At 37.1% G+C, this 20,763-nt stretch overlaps 1 protein-coding gene and 1 long non-coding RNA gene across 5 annotated transcripts; both read left to right on the forward strand.

Annotated features, from left to right (window-relative positions):
- Positions 1-1,390: 1,390 nt before the first annotated feature.
- Positions 1,391-15,093, forward strand: LOC131325615 (protein SEMI-ROLLED LEAF 2). Of its 4 annotated transcripts, XM_058357950.1 has the most exons (21): positions 1,406-1,558; positions 2,214-2,247; positions 2,445-2,583; positions 3,246-3,320; positions 3,405-3,520; positions 3,971-4,085; positions 5,020-5,148; positions 5,352-5,399; positions 6,189-6,388; positions 6,477-6,673; positions 7,869-8,152; positions 8,261-8,410; positions 9,134-9,523; positions 9,702-9,851; positions 10,328-10,406; positions 10,494-10,618; positions 11,378-11,569; positions 11,737-11,877; positions 12,141-12,278; positions 13,992-14,198; positions 14,816-15,093. In XM_058357950.1, the coding sequence occupies exons 3-21, from the start codon at positions 2,449-2,451 to the stop codon at positions 14,930-14,932; spliced, it is 2,988 nt and encodes a 995-aa protein (XP_058213933.1). In that variant the 5' UTR covers positions 1,406-1,558; positions 2,214-2,247; positions 2,445-2,448; the 3' UTR covers positions 14,933-15,093. The 4 variants fall into 4 exon arrangements, with proteins under 4 accessions (XP_058213932.1, XP_058213934.1, XP_058213933.1 ...); XM_058357949.1 differs by lacking the exon at positions 2,214-2,247 and having other exon boundaries at positions 1,391-1,558; XM_058357951.1 differs by lacking the exon at positions 2,214-2,247 and having other exon boundaries at positions 1,394-1,558; positions 3,249-3,320.
- A 2,005-nt stretch (positions 15,094-17,098) lies between these two features.
- LOC131325617 (uncharacterized) lies at positions 17,099-19,604 on the forward strand. Its single transcript, XR_009199759.1, has 2 exons — positions 17,099-17,167; positions 19,214-19,604. It is a non-coding gene; the product is annotated as an uncharacterized LOC131325617 (long non-coding RNA).
- Positions 19,605-20,763: the final 1,159 nt, after the last annotated feature.

Raw genomic sequence — 20,763 nt, forward strand, 5'->3', positions numbered from 1 at the left:
TCAATGAAACATTAAAATCACACAGTTGTTTACATTTAAAAATCATACAGTCTTTCAATATGTGTTTTACTTATTTCAAAGAGAGAAACCAAATACTTAAAAAAGTCCATTTGAAATAAATTAATCATGGTATTATTTTGTATAAATATTTATTTTACATGTCTCGACGAGAGAAATTTAAAAACTTAATAAAACAACACTTAAGAAGTAAAATGATTATGAAAAAAATTTAAAACTTCAATAAGGAAAAAAAAAAAGGGGTCCAAATTCAGTAAACTTTTAGTTCATTTTTTATTCTTCTTAAATTCTTCTTGTCGAAAAGAAATTAAGAATAAAAAATTAACAAAAGATGATACTAAAAATTCAATAATTATAACTAATCTAAATGTAGCCTTAACTAATTAATTTACCAGAAGTTTTTGTCTAGCTCATTTAAAACCATTTATTGCAGACCTAACCCTGCAGATAATTAGGTCTGGCAAGAGGGTGATTTAATTCCAAATCTTGTGTTCCACTAATACAGAATGCTGAATTGAGCACTTGAGTGTTTAACTGATCAAAGCCAATTCTAGTTTCTACACTTTTACCAACCATGTCTGACCAATTTTGCCTCTAGTATCATTTGAGTTTTGAAATAAAGTTAGGTGATGTGATTTTCACATTTTTTTAATACAACAATATATATATATATATATATATATATATTTAGTCTTTGTGATGTGAATTTTAATAATATTTATTCTTTTAAATATGAACAAGTATACAAATGAAATGATGGTTTCCTAAATTCGAACAAGTATACAAATGAAATGATGGTTTCCTAAATTCATATCAAAAGAGGATTAAAAAAAGAAGAAGTGTGATTATAAAAAAAAAAAGAGTATGCATGTAGTATTTTAATGAAGAAGTGTGATTATAAAAAAAAAAAAAGAGTATGCATGTAGTATTTTAATAATTACCTAAAGTTAAACTCAAACTCCATGGGTTGGCCTTGTGGAGTATTTTAAGGATTTATTTCCTTTTAAAGATTTCAGATTCAAAATCTCTCAATATTATTAATCCTCTTCGGGTTTTGTCTATAGGAGTATGTGTTTCGACTTTAAGTGGGCCCCTGTTAATCGACGGTGAATTTATGGTTATCAGAATTAATTGAGATACGGGTAAGATATTTCGGATACCTGATTATAAAAATATAGTAGTATTTTCGAAAGAATTAAAGACATCAGTGCAGGATTCCTTTCGAGTTTTACTTCAAAAAGAAAAGTAAAGAAAAACAAAAGTCTTCCAAATTCTGACATTAAACTGTAAAGCAAGTTGCTTTTTCTCACTTAAAAACTGACTGACAATCACGTGATCTCTAGTCCCTTCTCTCTCCTTCCCTCCATGTGGGTTTAATTTTTGTCTCAAACCACGCGCTACCTCTCCCTCTCTCTCTCTCTACTTTGCCGTTTTGTCTTGTTGACACTCCACTTGATTCTTGTTGGGGGGTTTTCCAACTTCAAACATACATTTGCTGCTGCGAGCGGTTTCACTCGCCAGATCTGCTCTTCAGGGACGGGTACGCTTCTCTCCCTTCTCTATTATGCTCTCGTAGCTAATGGGTCTTCTGGGTTTGTTTCATAGATTTGTCCCAGCTGTTCTTGTTGTTCTATATACCTCGTTTGGTGATTTTTGGGCCTATTCTTCGTTGTAGGCTCTGGGTTTTTGATGGGTGTTTTACATTTGCTTCATAGATGTACTAAAGGGTGTCCTGGATTTGTTGCGTGGGTTTGTTTTAAATTTTCTGCTCCTCCTTATACCTGGTTTGTTCATATTATTGGTCTATTCTTGGTGGTAGGATATGTTTTTTGTTTCCTTTTCTTTACATTGGTTGAAATCTTTGTCAAATGTGAGTAAATAGGGGTGTAAACGAGCCGAGCCGAGCCGAGCTTTGTAGTGTTTGAGCTTGTAAACGATCCTAAAATTCGAGCCCTTAACAAGCCGAGCCTGGCTAATTTGGTTAATGAGCCTCTTTAAATGAACCGAGCTTTTTACTATCGAGCTTGGCTTGTTTAGTAAACGAGCCCAAAACTCGAGCTTGGTTCGATTACTAAACGTGCCAAGCCGAGCCTTAACGAGCCGAGCCACAAGCAGCTTGGTTCGTTTGCTGCCCTAATTATGTAACTATTGTTTCAGTTGTTTGGTCCGTTTAGTCTTGAATATTTTTTCTGCAGTTCCTTTCCTGGCTGGGTTCGTTCTGTGTGTGGGGTAATTCTCCTCCCCTTCTCCTTATGTGTGTGACTCTCTCTCAACTACATTTTTGTTTTTGCATTTATGTGTGCATTGTGTATGTGTATATGTCTATAAATGTGCGAGTTAGGCTAATTGCTTCATCTCTTGGCGGTGATTTTGAGGGAACTATTTAGCTGAATGTTCAGTTTTTACTTCTGTTTGTATTTTTGTAGGAGAATGGGATTTATTTCCCGGAAAATATTCCCGGCATGTGGGAGTATGTGTGTATGCTGCCCTGCTATGAGGTCAAGTTCGCGACGACCGGTCAAGCGTTACAAGAAACTGCTTGCTGAAATCTTCCCCAAATCCTCTGTTAGTATACACATTTGCTATTTCCTTGCAATTGTTGGCTTATTTCGTCGGATAAACTGTCAGTCAGTTGTCATAGTCATGTCCCTGTTAGTGTCCATGAACTTCAGAACTACAAGCGATGTCTAACTGGATCTGAGCCACCTTAATTGTTATGATGGGTCGCAAGTGTGTGAAATCTTGGTTGTGTGAATTCTTTTTATCATGTGAGAGCTTGATCATCCATTCCCTTTATATGTGATTAGCTCATAGGATTTGGGCTTTTTGTGTCCACACGGGTTTTTATTACCCATGTATCTGGGTATAGAACCCAAGGCATTTAACTATTTGCCCTAATTGCTTCTTCAAACCTTCTGTTTGTGCCGTTTATGTTAATTACTTGTTCGTTAGTTCAGAATTTAGACCACACTTGATGAGCATAGGATTCCATCAAAATATATGGTTATAAATTACCTCATAATTCATAAAAACTTGTCCGGATGGGAAATATCATTGGTAAGCAGTTCAATTCATGTATTCCTAGTTTATCAGTTCAAGTTCAGGTATCATGGAAGTCCGGTGGCATCTTTGCCGGTGAAATTTGCACATTTATGTTATATTAGATGGAGTCTTCATCTTTGTCTTTGGCCAGGATGTGGAGATTAACCTTGTACTTTATTATGCAGAAGGCCCCTCCAAATGAGCGAAAAATTGTGAAGTTATGTGAATATGCTGCCAAAAACCCTTTTAGAATCCCAAAGGTAGTGAACCTGAAATGCTATTCTTTGACCTTGGTTATTAATGTCACCTGCTGACGTATTGGTGGTGCTGTTTATCCTCAATAGATTGCAAAGTATCTTGAAGAAAGGTGCTACAAAGAATTGCGTTGCGAGCACATCAAGTTCATCAATATTGTTTCAGAAGCTTACAACAAGTTGCTCTGTCTGTGTAAAGAGCAAATGTAATTTAATTTTGGTTATGTTTCTATTTTCTCCCTCTATGATGCTCATCCTTGTATAGACTGCTATTTTGGGGGAAGTATTTCTGAATTGGTCATTCCTTGATGGATCATGGTAGTCATGTTTTTGCCTTTAGCTAAACATCCTTCATTTAGTGTGAACTTCAAAAGTTCGAATTACATTCCCGTTTTCTACTAATCTTTTATCCCATCATTTCATTTTGTTGGAGAGTTTAACCCTTCGCTGTTCTCTTTCACTTACTTTTGTTGCTAGATCTAGAGTTGTATTATTCTATAGAAAAGCATGGGGACATATTTTCCTTCTCGTTCATATGACTGATACGGAAAACTTTTTTCTTTGTACTTTTGTTTGTTCTTAGTGTAGATGAAGTTTAATGGAAACAATTGAACTTTTTCTGTTGATAGTAATTTTATTTTCATCTTATTGCGCAGGGCATATTTTGCAGTCAGTCTGCTGAATGTTGTCAATGAAATGATGGATAGTCATAAGAAAGATGCTGTGAGGATAATTGGATGCCAGACCTTTACTAGATTTATTTATAGCCAGGTGAAATAGTAGTGCCCTCTATTATAGCATAGAGTTTGTGTTTGATGAATACTTGGGATATTTTGTCGAATGTCTTCTGAATAGAACGATTCCAGCATTTTATGTACTCATTTATAGAACAATACGGAGAAATTTTAGCTGAAAACTTCTATATTGTTAGTACACCAGATACACCTTTTTAGATTATTTCTTCCTTTTATGGCTTAGAAGAAGAATTTTTCAACACTGCTGTTATAGTCTTTTGATTTTGTTACTTGGAATCATGAGAAGAGTGCCCTAACTGCAAGATGAGTGTTGTTGCTTTCTAAGAAACAGTAAAAAAAAACAAGTACATCCACTATTCTCTAGAGATCTTATGAACTTTTTATGGAGATCGTGTGATTTTGTCTGTCCTGTACTATTGATGCTTAGTAGTAGAATATACGTTTAGATTATTTGCAAGCCGTTCAAGGGTCATAGTTATCTCCAAATTTGCAGATGACTTAAAAATCAAACCTGTCACTAAATTAACTTTAGGCCCCTTTTGTTAATCTAGATTATAGCATCAGATTAAGCTATAAATTTGAGTGGGCCACATATCTCTCATTTGTTTGGAACTTCTGGCGTCACGATTACATATCCTTCGGATATTATGTGCCACAAAACATGGGTTGTGAAATACCACAAGGCGTGGGTTTGTATTGTTGGCCGATGGGATATCTTATCTCATAGATAATATACCTCTTCATTGTTTGCCGGTCCAACAAATATGCCCTTAGATCTTTATATCTGGAAAGAACAAGAATGGTCTGCATTCTAAGTGAGCTGCATGCTGTTCGCAGTGTTCAGGTGTTTATTTTTACTTTCATTTGCATATTTTTACTGATATCTACAGACTACATGCCACAATTGTAGTGTCCTTAATACTTTCTTTTTTGACCTGGTACATGAATAGGTAGATGGGACTTACACGTATAACATTGAAAATTTGGTTGACAAAGTTTGCACACTAGCTCGGGAGAGTGGAGAAGACCATGAAAAGCGCTGCTTGAGGGCAGCAAGTTTGCAGTGCCTATCAGCCATGGTAATATGATACTTTAAGTGCTTTTTGTGGTGTAAATTAGAGAGCCATTTTTATAAAAAGAATTATTGTACTATATATTGTCAATTTTCCTTTACTCTATCCATTTAGTGGAACTGCATATTTCCTTCATTCTTTTCGTTTCAAAAACAATTATATCAAAGCCACTTTTGATCTATATAGTGGGTAACTTTCTCCCCTTGCAGGTATGGTACATGGCAGAATTTTCGCACATATTTGCAAAGTTTGATGAGGTTAGTCATTCTTTAACGTTGTTGCTTACTTATAGCTATTTAATTCTTTACTTGACTTTTTAGGGTAGGGGGAATGGTTGTGTAGTTTTGGGACACCCCCAAGTCATCAACTTGGTCAGTTACATTTGTCACCAAAGTTCAAGAAGGTTCAAGTTAGTATCTTAACAGCTAAAGAAAAGAACAAAAGAGACCATCGCCTTAAATTGAAGAATTCTCTTATTTGTTTGGTATCCTTGTCTCAAATCAATCTTTTTAGATCCTATATAATACAGGAAGTACGACCAAATGTAAAAACTATTCTGATTATTGTTTCTCATTTAGGAACATTTCTGTAGGCTTCTTTTGAAACTACCATGCGTCGTTTTTTTCTTAGCAGTTAAGTTTAGGAGACTCAAATTCTGGTCTCTTGAGTCTTGAGTATTAAACGAACAGGATTACTGTGTGAGAAATGATCTGGTCACTAAGTTTTCCTATTGGAATAGGTACATGTAATGGTTGCTTTTATGATTAGGAATTTGTGATGTAATGTGGAAGCCTCTCTTGTAATCGATAGATAAACATGAAGTGACAACGCTTTCAAACCACTATCATACTGACTCACTTGAATAGCTTCATATGAAGGATATGAACTGTGAGTTGAATCTTTCCGTATTTTGCTTCACGACCTTTGTCAATGTTTCTGTTTCACATCCCTTTCTTGTTTATTTTATACAAGCATTCCGTTCTATAAATTGAATGATTGACAAAAACCATATGGTGCATCAAGTTTATATGTTCTCCATCTTGCAGATTGTGCATGTCACTTTGGATAACTATGACCCGGATCCACTAGGTGAAGATGATGATGAAAGAGGGGAGCCACATCATAATTGGGTTGATGAAGTGGTAAGATGTGAAGGTAGAACTGTTGCTGCTGTTGGTAGTGAAATCTCTAGCTGCACTTTCCTCAGGCCACGAGCAGAAAAGAAAGATCCTTCTCTTTTGAGCAGGTTCGAAAGCCTAAACTTTGTTCTGTCTCATTCTTGGCTTCTTTGCTAGCTATTTTACTATCCTCTGTTTTGAATTTATCCACTACAGAGAGGAGATTGAGACACCAAAAGTTTGGGCACAAATATGTATCCAAAAAATGGTTGAACTGGCCAAAGAGAGTATAACAATGCGACTGGTCTTAGATCCGATGTTTATCTACTTTGATACCAAGCGGTACTGGGTTCCAAGGCATGGGTTGGCAATAATGGTTCTATCCGACATGTGCTACTTCGTGGAAAATCCAGGTAACTAAATACTATATCATGCCTCTTTGCTGTTTCTTTTTTCTTTTTCTTTCTGTAGTACCTTTTTTTGCCCTCTCCCTAATTTTCTCTTTTCTCCTGAAGAGCATGCCTTAGTGGTGTGAAATTGCAAGTATTTTGTTAGACCGTGATACAGTTTGCATTCCATCGCTAGGCTTTTTTTTTGGAAAGCCTGTCACTAGACTTTCTTTAGGTACTCCTAATTTTAAGAAAAGTTCAATTTGGTACCTCTTGGTATGCAAATAGTTTACCTTCCCTTGGATGGTGCTAGAGTGTTAGGATTTTGAAGAAGTATAACACAAGATCTAGAGGATACAAATGCAGAGAATAAAGAAATTGAATGCACACACAAAAGAACACAAGATTCATATGGTTTACCTAATGGGGGCTACGTCCACGGTCTTTGCTGCCATGATGACTAAGAATAAGGAAGATAGATTGTAATTGCCCTTTTGTTACAACATATAACAAGGGCTATAAGTATGTGGAAAACCCAAATGTAACCATGTAGAAAATGCCTGTAGTTTGGGTTACAACTACAACTTAGTTTGTAGTACCCTTGTATACCTACATTATAAAGTCTGCAACATATAGGTTGGAAGATACCAAAATGACCCTTGTATTACCAATATACAGGTAAGGTTAGAACTTAGAACTAAAACAGTCAGATCCACGACACCTGTGGCTAGGTAAACATTACCATCAGGTTTCTCACTTCTTAACATTGAGTTTCTATGTACTACCACATCCAATTAGGTACTGTTTACAGAGGTTCAGACAGATGGGTGCTGTGCAGGTTGTCTTCTTTTGTTGGTTTATGCATAGTTTGTGAATCTAGTTTAACTGAACTTAATTGTTTTTCTGAATCTGTTTAGTTCTTTATAAGCACTCCATTTGCTATGAGTACCTTGAACTTCCTATGACAGCTACGGCACATATAAATCTATAGTTTGTCTAATTATCTTGACGTGGGTATTAGTGAATGCAACTGAAGGCCTGAAGCATATTTTTAATAATGTAAATGCCAAATCATGTGCGCATTGGTTGTGCTCTCGTGGTTATACCAATTGCTTCTAGTTAGGTCATTCAATACAGACTCTAAATGAATTGTGGTATTTCATTTTTGGTTCCCTAATCTACTACAGATTTGCTTATGCTTCCTTTATTTTGATTTCAGGGAACCAGCAGTTTATTCTGAGTACTGTGATTCATCATTTGGACCACAAAAATGTGTCACATGATCCTCAAGTCAAATCTAACGTTGTCCAAATTGCTAATTCTTTGGCTCGGCAAATTAGATCTGAAGCTGTACTTACGGATTCTGGATTTATCAGTGATCTATGCCGACATTTGAGGAAAAGTCTTCAAGCAACTGTTGACTCTGTTGGAGAGGAAGTATTGAACTTGAATATCTCCCTCCAAAACACCATTGAAGATTGCTTACTAGAGATTGTTAAAGGGGTAAATCCTTTTACAACACGAAGTCTATCTTTTTTCATCTTTTTCTAGTCTTCCATTTACCCTGTTAGGTAATTAGCACCTAAATTGATCTTCATTTGATGCTGTTAGATTGTTGATTCACGACCGATGTTTGACATGATGGCAATAACACTAGAGAAGCTTCCATCTGTTAAAGTTGTTGCTAAAGCAACTATTGAGTCATTGATCATTCTTGCTCATGTGGTTTCATTGGCATCTGTCTCTTCACTTTCGCAGCAGGTGAGAGGGTTATGATACTCTTGTTGTGTGCTTAATATAGAGACTCTGCCTGTACATGTCTGTGCTTCTGCTATTTCTTGTTTCCTATTTGAGTTTGCACCCTCCCATATTCTTTTTCCAGTAAGAAAATGTATAAAGCAATTTCAAGAAAATGTTATTTTCTGTTCAATCGGATATTTATGGTTTTCATCCTTCATATGCTGAAGCACGGAACGTCCGTCCACCTCACGTGTCTGTGTCAAAAGAGACTTCTCTAATCCTTCTATTACGTTCTTAGTTGGACGGCTAGGGGAAACTCTAGGAAATGGTGGGAGATGCTGAGGAGTGAGGGCACTTGTGAGGTCAGGCTGCAATTTAAAAGTTCTGGGGAGGGTCAAATTGCCGTGAATGCTTAATAGTTGAATACTTCATAACGGTTGTTTTTATGTATTCAAAACCACCCAAATTATTCGATCCTTAATTTAATCCCTCATTTCTTAGAGAAAGTGTTTTTGTTTGATTTATGAAGTATTGAAGTTACAGAAAATCTAATGTGTCCCCAACGTAACTGTGTCCAATGTTTTTGAAATATGAGATGTTCCATGTTGTGTCAGTTAATTCATATCTCGTATACTTCGGAGAAATATTGAACATGGCATCATAGTTGTGGGCATGTGGCTGATGACATTAACCTTGTCTTTAGCTGGAGAAAAAAATAAAACAGGTTTGAACATTTTTTCACAGGTGTTTCCAGAGGCACTTTTTGTGCAACTTGTGAAGATAATGTTGCATCATGATGTTGAAGTACGTGCTGGAGCGCATCAAATATTTTCTGCTCTGCTTGTCCCATGTTCTAACTCACAACATGGCATTGGTAGTAAACATCCAAGGAGATGGCACTCAGATTCTGCATCTCCATTTGCTTCAATAAAATCACTACTTGAAAGGCTTCAGAGAGAGAAGGATGGCACTAAAGTACACAAGCCGGTGAATAATGTTCAAGATAATTTCAAGGACAGAGAAGTTACTGAGGAAGAATGGAAGCAGGGACGGGCTCCCAAGAATTCATCTAATTTTCATAAAATAAGTTCTATCATTGACAAGACAACTAAAACAACCAGCTGGGCTGAGGCTGTAAGAATTTGTTTCCCATTTAAGTTATTCTTTCCGGAAGAATTCCATGAGTTTATCAACTTTGTGGTATACTGTATACACCTGTCTGTTTTTCAGTTTTGAAGGAATTATAGTACCTGGATTTTCTTTGCTAGTATAAATGATTAAATTCATGAACATTTTTTTCTCGATTTCACAGGAACCATCAATTCTGAAATTTAGTGAGGACCAAGTAGCCCAGTTGTTGTCTGCCTTCTGGGTACAAGCTAATCTTCCAGACAATCTGCCTTTTAATATTGAAGCGATAGCTCACTCTTACTGCTTAACACTTCTTTCTTTACGCCTTAAGGTAAGGATTCTGGTGTTCATTCTTCCTCTTGCCTGCTTTTCCTTTCAGCCTATTCATTCCATTTTTTTCCTTTGCCAAACTTATGTTGGTTAACTGCACTTGCTAAATGTGAAAATAGAGCCGTTTGATTATGTCTGTTACTTTTGGTAGATATTAACCATCAAAATATGGTGTCCATGTAGAAAATAAGAGCCATTGTGAAAATTATTAAATTAAGAACATTGTTACAGAGAAATTCCTAAATTGAATCGTACAGACTATAAAAATTGATGGCTCTTTTGATTATAATTTTCCTCCACTTTTTTTTGTGGAAAAAGCAAATGATACTTGTGTAGCTAAGGCCAAATGGTCCCTTTTTTAAGTCTGCGCGGATTTCTGCTTCATTTCTTCTAGATTCTTTTTGAGGTGGATGTTAATGCATGTCCTGGTATAGTTTGTATTCGGTTGATCTTACATGCCAATTTACATTGTTGCAGAACCCAAAAAACAACGTTGTGGTCCGGTTCTTTCAGCTTCCACTGTCACTAAGGAATATACTGTTGGATCCTAACAATGGTAGGCGAACTTTATTCTCTAAAATAGCCTTATAAACTTAGGCGATGTTGAACTTTGGTAGATGACACTTATTTACCTTCTACGTAGGTACATGGCCTCCAGCATACCAGAGAACGGTCCTCATCTTATCAACAGCAATGTTGACTTTTGCAGCTAAGATGTACCAGATTCTTGATTTAATTGATTTAGTCAAATCTCTAGTTGAATATGAGGTGAGTTTTCAATTGCCATGGATCTTATTCTAGGTATCTAGCTTAACCAGTACATGTGCACAAGTTTTTAGTTTCAATATTTGCAAATGGTTGTGTCAGTAAAATGCAGCTATGCTAACATAGTAAAACCAGAATAACAGATAATGGAGATTGATTTGGTTGATTGTTTGTGCTTCATTTTCTTTTCTTCATTTGTGGGAATTGGGACGTTTACATTTGGTAAGGTTACTTGGAACATTTTTGTATTGCTCTGTTCTCAAAGTTTCCTTAGCGGATTCCAACTTATGCGGGAAATCTTCTGGACCCTTGTGCTGTAAAATACACTGTCTATCAAAAGATTGGATTTGTTCTGATGGGAAATGCAACTAGTTGCCTCCATCCTATGCTTTAAACATTCAAGTGTTGGGGTGGAGTGAAGTCCAATCGAAGAGAAGTAATCCACAGCTACTTTTTTAATTTCATGTTTCAAAATGTGCAGCTTGATAGCATCACAAGTCTTGTTGGTTTACGTTTAGGAACTTAGGTCTTCGTAATAATGGAAATATATAAACAAAGACATGTTCAAACTTCAAACACGTGTTCAAACCTGTCTCATACCTCTATTTTACTTTGTGTTTGGCATGGGATTTGATATGCTATTTGCTTTTGTTAGAAGTTTGAAGTTTGTTAGTAGCAAGTTTTTGTAGCACTATTTGCCTACATAATCATCTACAACACATAGTTTCTTATTATGTTTCAGAGGATATCTTGTACTTTCAGGTTGATCCCTATCTAGGCATCAGTGATGACTTCCAAGTATATGTGAAACCTTGGGCAGATGTGAGGGAATTTGGATCCGCAGCTGATAATAAAGACGCAGCATCATTACTACATGATCTGCGGAACCAAGTCTATGAAACTGACAAGATTGTTGTGGATAGTTTAGTTCAGAGTTTATCCGGCACTACTGAGGTGCGGTTTGTAATTGTTAACCATGGCCTCTACTCCTATGTTACAAGTTATTACCTCTCTCTCTCTCTCTCTCTCTCTCTCTCTCTCTCTCTCTCATATTTGCGTGTGTTGTACGAATGTGTACTGTATGTAGTCTCACATCTGTGTTTTCTTTTCTGCTTGTTAAGCTGGAGCCAGATGACTTAGCAAAGCAACTTTCTGAACCATTCACACCTGACGATGCATTCATGTTTGGTCCACATTCGGTAGTCGATTTGGATGACCTTCAAGCGATCGAAAACTCCAAGGAAACTCTTTCCATCGACGGGGTATGTTCTTCTATGATTATTGATTATTGTCTAGTGATTTGTGATGTCTGTGAATGGGCTGGATGAAGGGACTGTATCTTGTCAAGTTTCTAACCTCTTATCCTAGGGTCTGGTTTTTTAGTTAATTTGTCAGCTGTTGGCATGTCATCCGTCTAATTTCAAACCTAGCTACATCTGACCACGACCAGCGTCCATGTATTTACTGGATTTTTCTTTGTAGGGAGGAAAATTGAAGCTGTTTTATGTTGTTGGTTATGCTACAGGATTTTACGACAAACCTGATGGCTGAGGATGATCTGAGAAGTGAATCATCTGTTGCTGACCTCTCTCGCTTCATTCCCCACGTGGCCGCATCCCCTTCCATGCCTCACATCATTAGCATCGGACAGCTTCTGGAATCGGTAATCTAGTGCACGTGCTTGTTAGCAAATGTGATTACAAGTTGAATGCATGTGTTTTCAAGAAGACTGCAAAATTTCTCTTAGGTATTGCGTTTGAAATCAAATACAGAATGTGGTTCATGGTTTGAGATTTTCTTCTTTTGTTAAACAAATACTCCCTCCGTCCCTTTTTGTATTTTGGGAGTTCTAACCTTTTAAGGGAACATGAATTTAATGCACCTATGCATTTAAATTCAACTAAATGATTTCTTGATTTCCAAAATGGCCCCCTTATCTCCACTTGGAAAACCAAGTACAATAATTTCTAGGGACAGTTCTGGAAAACTAACAGTGTAGAGCTTTTACTTTTCACAGTGGACAAGCATTTTGGAATAAAAAGGAACAGAGGGTGTCATATTGAAGAACTCCTTCAATATCTTCTGTTTTAGGAATGTGGTGGTTCCAGTTAACAACGTTGTGTGTTCTGAAGATCACAAGCGTTCCTTTTAGGGCTGATGTGAATTCCATCCGTGAATTCGGAGCCCAGAGCTCTTGACTAAGGAAACACTTGTGTTACAGTTTGCCACTTTTGTTTCTTGAGACTTGTTTTCCCAACAAAGTGGGTATCAATCTGTTGTGTGGATGTGGGACATTTATCTACAGATGCTCATCAAACACTCCCAAACATCCAACACATTCAAATGTGTCAATTTATTTTTATTTTATGCAAATTCAAGTGGATACATTCGAAGATTTGGGGACATGACACATATGCTTGCTCATATCCGCATGATACACATCACAGGTTCAAAACAAAACCTGCGTGGAATTCTGAAGCCTAAAATTTTCAACTAGCTTATGAATAGGACTTTTTGTAAAGTACAATTAAGGAGTTTTTTTTTTTCCTCGCATCTTCTCCAAATTCATAGAATGTGGAAATTACATTCACTTTAATGCAAAATAATTTCCCCCCCTACAATTGTTGAGTGTTATGTCTTTTTTCTTATTTTGGGGAATCGATGTGTCAATGTGTCTCTGCGGTGTGTACTGGTTCGTGTCTCTTAGATTCCAACATTGAAACAATATCAGTTCTATAAGATGAGATCTTTGAACTTCCTTGGTTATATCTACTAGATCTCAGAGTCTTGAAATCATTATCATCAAGTGTTGAGCTCCACTAATGACTCATTGGAATTTTGATTACTGTTACCATGAGAATTTCTCCCTGCCTCCTTGGCAGATTTGAATAACCTGTACACAAGATAAGTTGGTACCTTCCCGAGGTATCCTTTAAGTACAAGCCTTGTGTACGAGTGATTAATCATTGCTCCTCACGTGGTTGCTCCAGGGTCCTTCCTCACCACATATTGTTGTGGGAGCCACACACTTTGTGATAGAGCCCAGACCAATGTGGTTGAGAAGAGCCCATGTGGCGGTGCTCCAAGTGCACTTATGTAATTTTCCCTTCTGCACTCGGCGTCAAAAAAATAAAATGGAAGCACTATGATTATGATTATCTGTTTCCTAAAACAGTTGGTTGGGCTTGTATAGAAGATATGTATCATTAAACGAGTGCATATTGATGGCTTTGGTTGAACAGAACAGAGCGAAAAAAGTGATTTTGATCTTGCTTGGAGGAACTTTTGTTTTCAATTTCTTCCTTTTGTGGAAGGCAACTGTATAGACCTGAACAAGGTTTTGTTCCTGCTTTAAAAAAGTATTTCATAATTTCAGGCGCTTGAGGTAGCTGGTCAAGTGGCTGGAACTTCTATTTCAACTTCACCCCTTCCATATAGCGCCATGGCCCGTCAATGTGAAGCTCTTGGCACTGGGACAAGACAGAGGCTCTCGAGTTGGTTGACCTATGAAAGTCATTACTCTAAAACATCTGAAAAACTGTTTCCAGCAATTTCTACGGATGGGCATTCAGAAATCAAGATGGTGAGCTTAATTGGAATGTTCTTATATATTCGTGTCTCAAACAATTTTCCGTTTTCTAGGGAGGAGCATATAGGTTGTGTTTAGATCATGGGTTTGGCTTCATTTCAATCAAGGATTTAGGCAAGAAAAAAGAAAAGTTGGAAGGATCTAACCATTTTGTTCAGTTAGATCCTTTAACTTTTCCATCTCTTTTTCCTTCCCAAATCCTTGATCCAAATACACAGCTTAATGGAAAACAATAATACAGAGAAATCAAAGAAATCATTTGGCTTATCGTTTCTTTATTGTCTAACTATTTTCTCTGCATTTTCCTCTCTATTCATAATCCCTTCATTATGCATAATCCAAACACAGCCTTAAGGTCTACAAAATTCTATGATGATGCATGGGGGGTGTATGAAATGAAGATGCAAATAAAAGATGGGGTGTTAGGTCTAAACTTAATGTTTGCCTAGTTACTTCTCATCGTTCTTGAAGCATTTAGATTCTGCTGCTGTCGAAGTATTATCTGCTCAATAATCTCTCCCTCGCTACTGTAAAATTTTGACACAAGTCCGGAGTATATTTAGTCGTATCCTTCTATGTTCATGTTCTTATGGACGATGGTGTTCATGTAGGTTAACAATGGAGGTGGAGCTGTCCAGGGAGGAATGCTGCCGATGGACCCTTGGTTGGCAATGAAGCTTCCTCCTGCTAGTCCATTTGACAACTTCCTCAGAGCAGCTAGGTATTAGTAACAAAGAAGAGGCTATAACAAGCTGTCTGTTAACCTGACATTGTAAAGTTGTAGGAATTGTAGGATGTTCACAGCTCAGCTCATGATTTCAACATGATTAACATTCGAAGGGCTTCAATGCCCTTCCGAATTTGGGTTATTGTATGCTATGTTTACCTCTCTCTCTCTCTCTCTCTCTCTCTCTCATGCATCTATTGTATCCCTGTGTTGCGTTTGGTTGCACACTCTCCGATGTTTCTGTAGGCAGGGTTGGTCTTCCATGATACATGCCATAAACTTTAGTCCTCTGGTATTTGCCCCCCTTGGTTTTACCCATTCGTTTGGATTTTTAGAATCTTGCGGTCCTCAGTAGTTGGATATATAAAGGGAGAGATGGGGAACTTATTTTACTTGCCTTTTAAGGATGTTGTGTATTCATCGATGCCATGAATCTATATTGCTTAGTTTGGTTGTGACTGATCATGGAAGGAAATTGCTTGCAAGAAAAAAAGGAGTGAAAGGAAATTGTACAATCTATTGGTGGATGTTACATAAATCTTGAACCACTTTCCCAGTACATTGGCAGGGAAGCTGGGGAAACTGAAGTGAAGTCTAAAACTGCGGGCGTCTCATTGCTAAAGCGCCAAACAAATACACTGCTTGTTATTTCTTATTATTCATCTCATATTGCTTGTCCTGTATTTCTATTTCAGAATGCTTCAAGAAGATTTTCCACATTGAAAAGCCAAAAGAAAAAGGGTCTAAATTTTCGAAAACTTACCCTCATAAATAAAAGTAGTTTTAGATGTAGAGAATAAGGAGTAATGTTGAAAATCTAATTCAACTTTTTTCGAAGACATGCGATTAATTGTATGTCCGCTTAAAAAGTCGAGTTTCCGGTGGTGGACAAGTAATATGGGATATGGGACAAAGGGAGTACTATATGTCAAAGTTGGGAGAGTTTAGTTATCATTAAGGAGACTTGATACTTGTTTAGCATAACAGAGTTTTCAATCCCTTTTCTTAGATAGAAAGGAAAGCTTATTATTGTTTTTTAAAATTTATAAAGAAAACAAGGTGACCGATATGCTTTACACTTTTATACGTCTGGGGGGTTGAGTTATTCCTTCATGATCGTGAGACTTCTTCTTTTCTCATTAATGCAGCCGAGATAAATTGAATGTATTCGTTGATCTAGTGACAAACTCTTTCATGCCACAACTGTGATTAAAGAATGCTTATTGCTAGGCATTTCACCTCAGACTGACTTCACTAGCTACATTTACCTAGCCTCTAGAGGCTTGCTAGGCATATAGAGTGGGTTATGGAGGATACACAATTCATCATTTCGCTTAAGAGAGTACAAATCCAGCCTCGATATAGATGAATAGTCAAAAATAGAGAGCATGATTAGAGTATGTAAATGAAAAAGTGAATGAGCGAAATAAAAATGAACTTTTTCTGTACTTTTGATTAGAAAACATAAAGACTAGGGTTGAAGATGCTCTTACTGCCACATCATACATGAGACTCTCTTAATCCTAATAGGCTCAATTATGATGTCAAGAAAATGTGATGTCGTATTCTCATAATTCTTATATTAGCAATCACTTTCAGAGTAAATGAGAATATGATCTCTCTACCTCATCATAACCATAGATTTCTAGCTCAATCAATTAAAACAAAAGAAATTTCTTTCTCTTTCTTAATGATTCTCTCTCTTCATTTTATCTCTATTCTTTCTTATCTTGTACAAGGCATTTTCTTGTGAACCATTATTCATTTATTTTTATTATGTGGAGTCTGTGGTGGATTGATATCTAGGGCTGCAAACAATCGAGCGGCTCGGAACAGCTCAAGGCTCGGTTTGACTGGTTTAGTAATTGAGCCGAGCTTATATTCGAATCTTAGGTTCGTGTAGTAAACAAACCGTGGTCAACAATGTAATACTCGGCTCGAAAAAGCTTGACTCTGTTAAAAAAATATCAGCTCATTTAGTAAACAAGCCGGGTTCAAACACTTCAAAGCTCGACTTGGCTCGTTTGCCCACTTGGAGGCATGTATTGGCAGGACGAATAAGGTGGGCTCTTTTGAATCTAAAGTTAAGCGGACATATTGGGTTGGGTTGTCTTGTTACTCAAGCCCGGCCCAATCAATAAAAAGCCGATAAACCCATTAGTTAACAGGGGGCATATCAAATGCTTGAGGCATCAAATGCTAGGGTGATCTTTCGCAAGCTCCACACTCATTTCAGGTAATGATTCTCTCTCTCTCTCTCTCTCTCTCTCTCTCTCTCTCTCTCTCTCTCTCTCCACACTCATTTCAGGCAATGATTCTCTCTCTCTCTCTCTCTCTCTCTCTAGACGTAAACACATGCATATAGAAACAAAAATCGTTTCTTTATAGGTGATATTCATCGATCCGCGAACTGTCAATATTCTGGGAATTGCATATGCTGCTGCATTCTTAGATGTGCCTAGTTCTCTCTAAATGCATGGCACCTGTTGATAAATGCTCTTTATTTGGATTTTGGTTTTTGTGGTGGCTATGTACATGTACTTATTAGGCTTTTGAATTTTCTCAACTTTTTGGGTTTCCACGTTTGGCATTTGGAATCTCTCCCTGTATGTCTGATGGATTGCTCGTTTTGAGTGTAAAATTGGGTGGGGATATCATTATGGGGGAATTTTTTTCTTTTCATTTGTTTCAGTGCTAGTTCATATGTTTTGTTCTTTTATGGACTAAAAACCTTTGTGTCCGCTCCATAGGCTTTGATTTTAGCTGGACTGATAATATCATTATGTCGAGTTTGAATGGTCCACTGAACAAATAGTGAGGAAATTTTTATTGTACTTCATAGTTTTTATAGCATTTCAAATGAATGTCACCAATTGTTAAATTTAAACGCTAGAGATGACCTCCCAAACAAATCTATAATTCAATCTCATGTCTAATCTGGCCAATCAAACGGTCCCATGGTGTTGGGTTTGTGAAGCCTGTTTTGGTTGAACCATGGCAGGGGCTTCGGGGCAGCGCCACCGAAATGTAAACATAGTTATTACGATAATTTGGTGGTGTAAAATCCTAGCATATATAATAATGCTATACGCAGCTGATGGAACTTGTACTATATTCTCCATTCAAAACAAAGTGGAACTGGCATGAGCAATGTACCCAATTACCTGATTGGAAAACCACGTAAATCTCTGTGTCTTGCTTTTTGTTTGCATTCTTTGCTTCACTATTCTTTTTGTGGTTGTGCGTGTGTGTGTGTGGAATCTACAACCCGCAGGACTCCTCCATTAGAGTCCTAACCTACTAGTAGTTCACACATCATATACCACTCACCGTAACTGCTATGAAGAACTCCCTTTGATGCTGACTTAGTCAATTTCTGGTTTTCCTAGACCACCATTAGTTTTTAATGAACGTCTCAGATTCTTGCTTCTACTATGGATATTATAGGTTCCATTAATACTTTAATATACAATTCAAGGTTCTTGAGAAAGTATTAAACTTGATAGGATAGGAAAGTATTGTTAAAACCAGGAGATATTGCATATTACTTCTTTCACATCCCTCTTGTACTGTTAAACATCAAAGGCACAACCTTGTTCAATGTGGTTTCATATGGCTTTCTCCATGGTTTGCAAGAGCGTGCAGTAAAGTTCTTTTTCCATGAGTTGTGTATGACACTATGAGAAATGAGAAATTCCCATGCAACAATTCTGTCATCCTTCTCTTGAGTTGGACTTTGCAGAAATTAAAAAACCAAACTGGAAAAGTTGAAAGTACATCTAGAACTTCACCAAGCAATTGTAATTTGCTATTGGGATGATAAGCGTAGTAATATCACGCTATTATGTTCCATAAATAATTAAGAAGCAATGTAGTAAGATAATTGTTGTAGGTGTATTTTCATAAACTTTCTGTCGATGGTAAGTGGTAACAGAGCTTGAAACATTTCTTTGGATGTAGTTTTTAAGTATTTAGTTGCCACTATTATGGTTAATTGCACAATATGGTTTAATTGGAAGATTAAGGTTTAGAAGTGGTTTAAAGAAGATCAAGGGTACATGCCAATAAAAAAACGTTGAATAAGCAAGTGTTGGATGGGGGACTCAACTTTCTTGTGATTCCAAGTTCATTCATAAGAGATAAATTCAATCAAAGGTTTTGTGTTTATGCATTACAAGTCCATATTTTTGATGATCAAATACTGAATTAGACTTTTTCCTTCCTTTTGGGAGAACATTGACCCTTCGTGTGATATGCCATCTGATTCTTCTTTCAACTGTAGAGATTGTTTCTTTACTACCAGAAGTAAAAATGGCTGGCCATAAGGTTGCTCATGCTGCATTGAAAGGTCCAAGTGTGATCAAGGAGATTGGTTTGGGGATTGCCCTCGGTCTGGTTTGTGGTGGCATGTGGAAGACAAAGCAGTGGGAGGGGCAGAGAAAAGTCAGGACATTCTATGACTTGCTTGAGAAAGGTGAGATCAGCATAACTTCTCAAGAGTAGCTGCTCATTTGCCCTCCTCATTTTGTTGGAATTTGCTGCTAATAATGTTTTTGGCCCTACTCTTGTTTGTTGTTCCGCGTGCTGTGATGCCAATCAACATACTTTGGATGCTCTGTCTTTTTTCTTTTTTTTTTTTTGGGCTTCAAGGTGAATAAGTTCTTTCAACGAAACCTGATGGCAGATCTCTCATAGTAACTCAACATTTTCTTATGCTCTTTCTGTGATGATGTTACCCGGTTTGGCTTGGTTCTGTGAATGTTACAATTACTTCCAAGTTCTGAGTATGATACGTGTTCATCAAAAAACAGTCATTGCTTTGGAACTCATCTTATACTATCTGGTACTATAGAATTTGTCACTTCAATCGTTTGGTTGCTATTTAAACTCTCAAGTAATTGAGAAAAACTGGCAAGGATACTTGTTGACATTTTGGGAACTTTTGTCTTGTAACATGAAGTTGGCTATCCATATGGTTAAGGCCTAACGGTGTGTAGTCAAGCATCCGAGTTGTTCAAACAACTAAGTTGTTAAAGTTCTGGCACCTATTTACCATTCTTTTGAATTGATTTTACTCATTGAACGCGTGGTTTTCGTCTTGGTTGGTTAGTAAGAGTTTATGCTCTTATTGGTTCCTAATAGAAGATAAAGGTAGTTCATAGCTCTAGGGTCCTATTCGTTTGTGTGATCCGTTCCTAATGAAATCTTCTGTGGGTTATGAGCCATGCTGTTGTAAAAACCTTAAGCGCATTACAGGGTGTACCAACTGCGACCAACGTGTTCGTAAATCCTGCTCGATCTCATCGTCACACCGTGAATGCACGAGATTCGCAAATTCGCCTCTCTATGGTGGGAAATCAGGGCACTTAGGCTCCTGACTTTGATATCTGCTGAAGAAGCTCTTTACAACTTTGTGATATTAACTCTAGACTCTTGGTCAATTGCCACCTTAGTTCCTTTCCAGTGCTTTGAATGATATCTTTCCTCACCTTTGTCCTACTACTTATATTCAGGGCCGATGAATGAGACAAGCAGAAAAAATTGAGTTATGTTTAAGCGCTTTTAGGTTACAAACCGATCTCGAATGAGCTTTTACCAAGTCGAATACTAACCCGAACTCGAGTAGCTTGGTTTATTCATCAGTTGAATTTTATTTTGATTCCTTTGGTTACAAGCCAATCTCGAATGAGCTTGGCCTGCTTGTTCAATGGCAACCAAGAGTAGCACCCGGTGGCAGTCGCATAAATTATGCCTAGGAGGGGCCCTAACTACATGTAATTTTATATGGATAGCAAATAATATATTTCATATGTATATGTCGATATTTACAAT

The sequence above is a fragment of the Rhododendron vialii genome, chromosome 5a (genome assembly GCF_030253575.1).
Source record: "Rhododendron vialii isolate Sample 1 chromosome 5a, ASM3025357v1".
Taxonomy (NCBI): domain Eukaryota; kingdom Viridiplantae; phylum Streptophyta; class Magnoliopsida; order Ericales; family Ericaceae; genus Rhododendron; species Rhododendron vialii.

Coding starts and splice junctions, on each gene's coding strand:
- LOC131325615 (XM_058357949.1), top strand. CDS start 2,449: ATGGGATTTATTTCCCGGAAAATATTCCCGGCATGTGGGAGTATGTGT. Junction 9,524..9,701: donor CAACCAGCTGGGCTGAGGCT/GTAAGAATTTGT, acceptor TCGATTTCACAG/GAACCATCAATTCTGAAATT. Junction 10,407..10,493: donor ACTGTTGGATCCTAACAATG/GTAGGCGAACTT, acceptor CCTTCTACGTAG/GTACATGGCCTCCAGCATAC.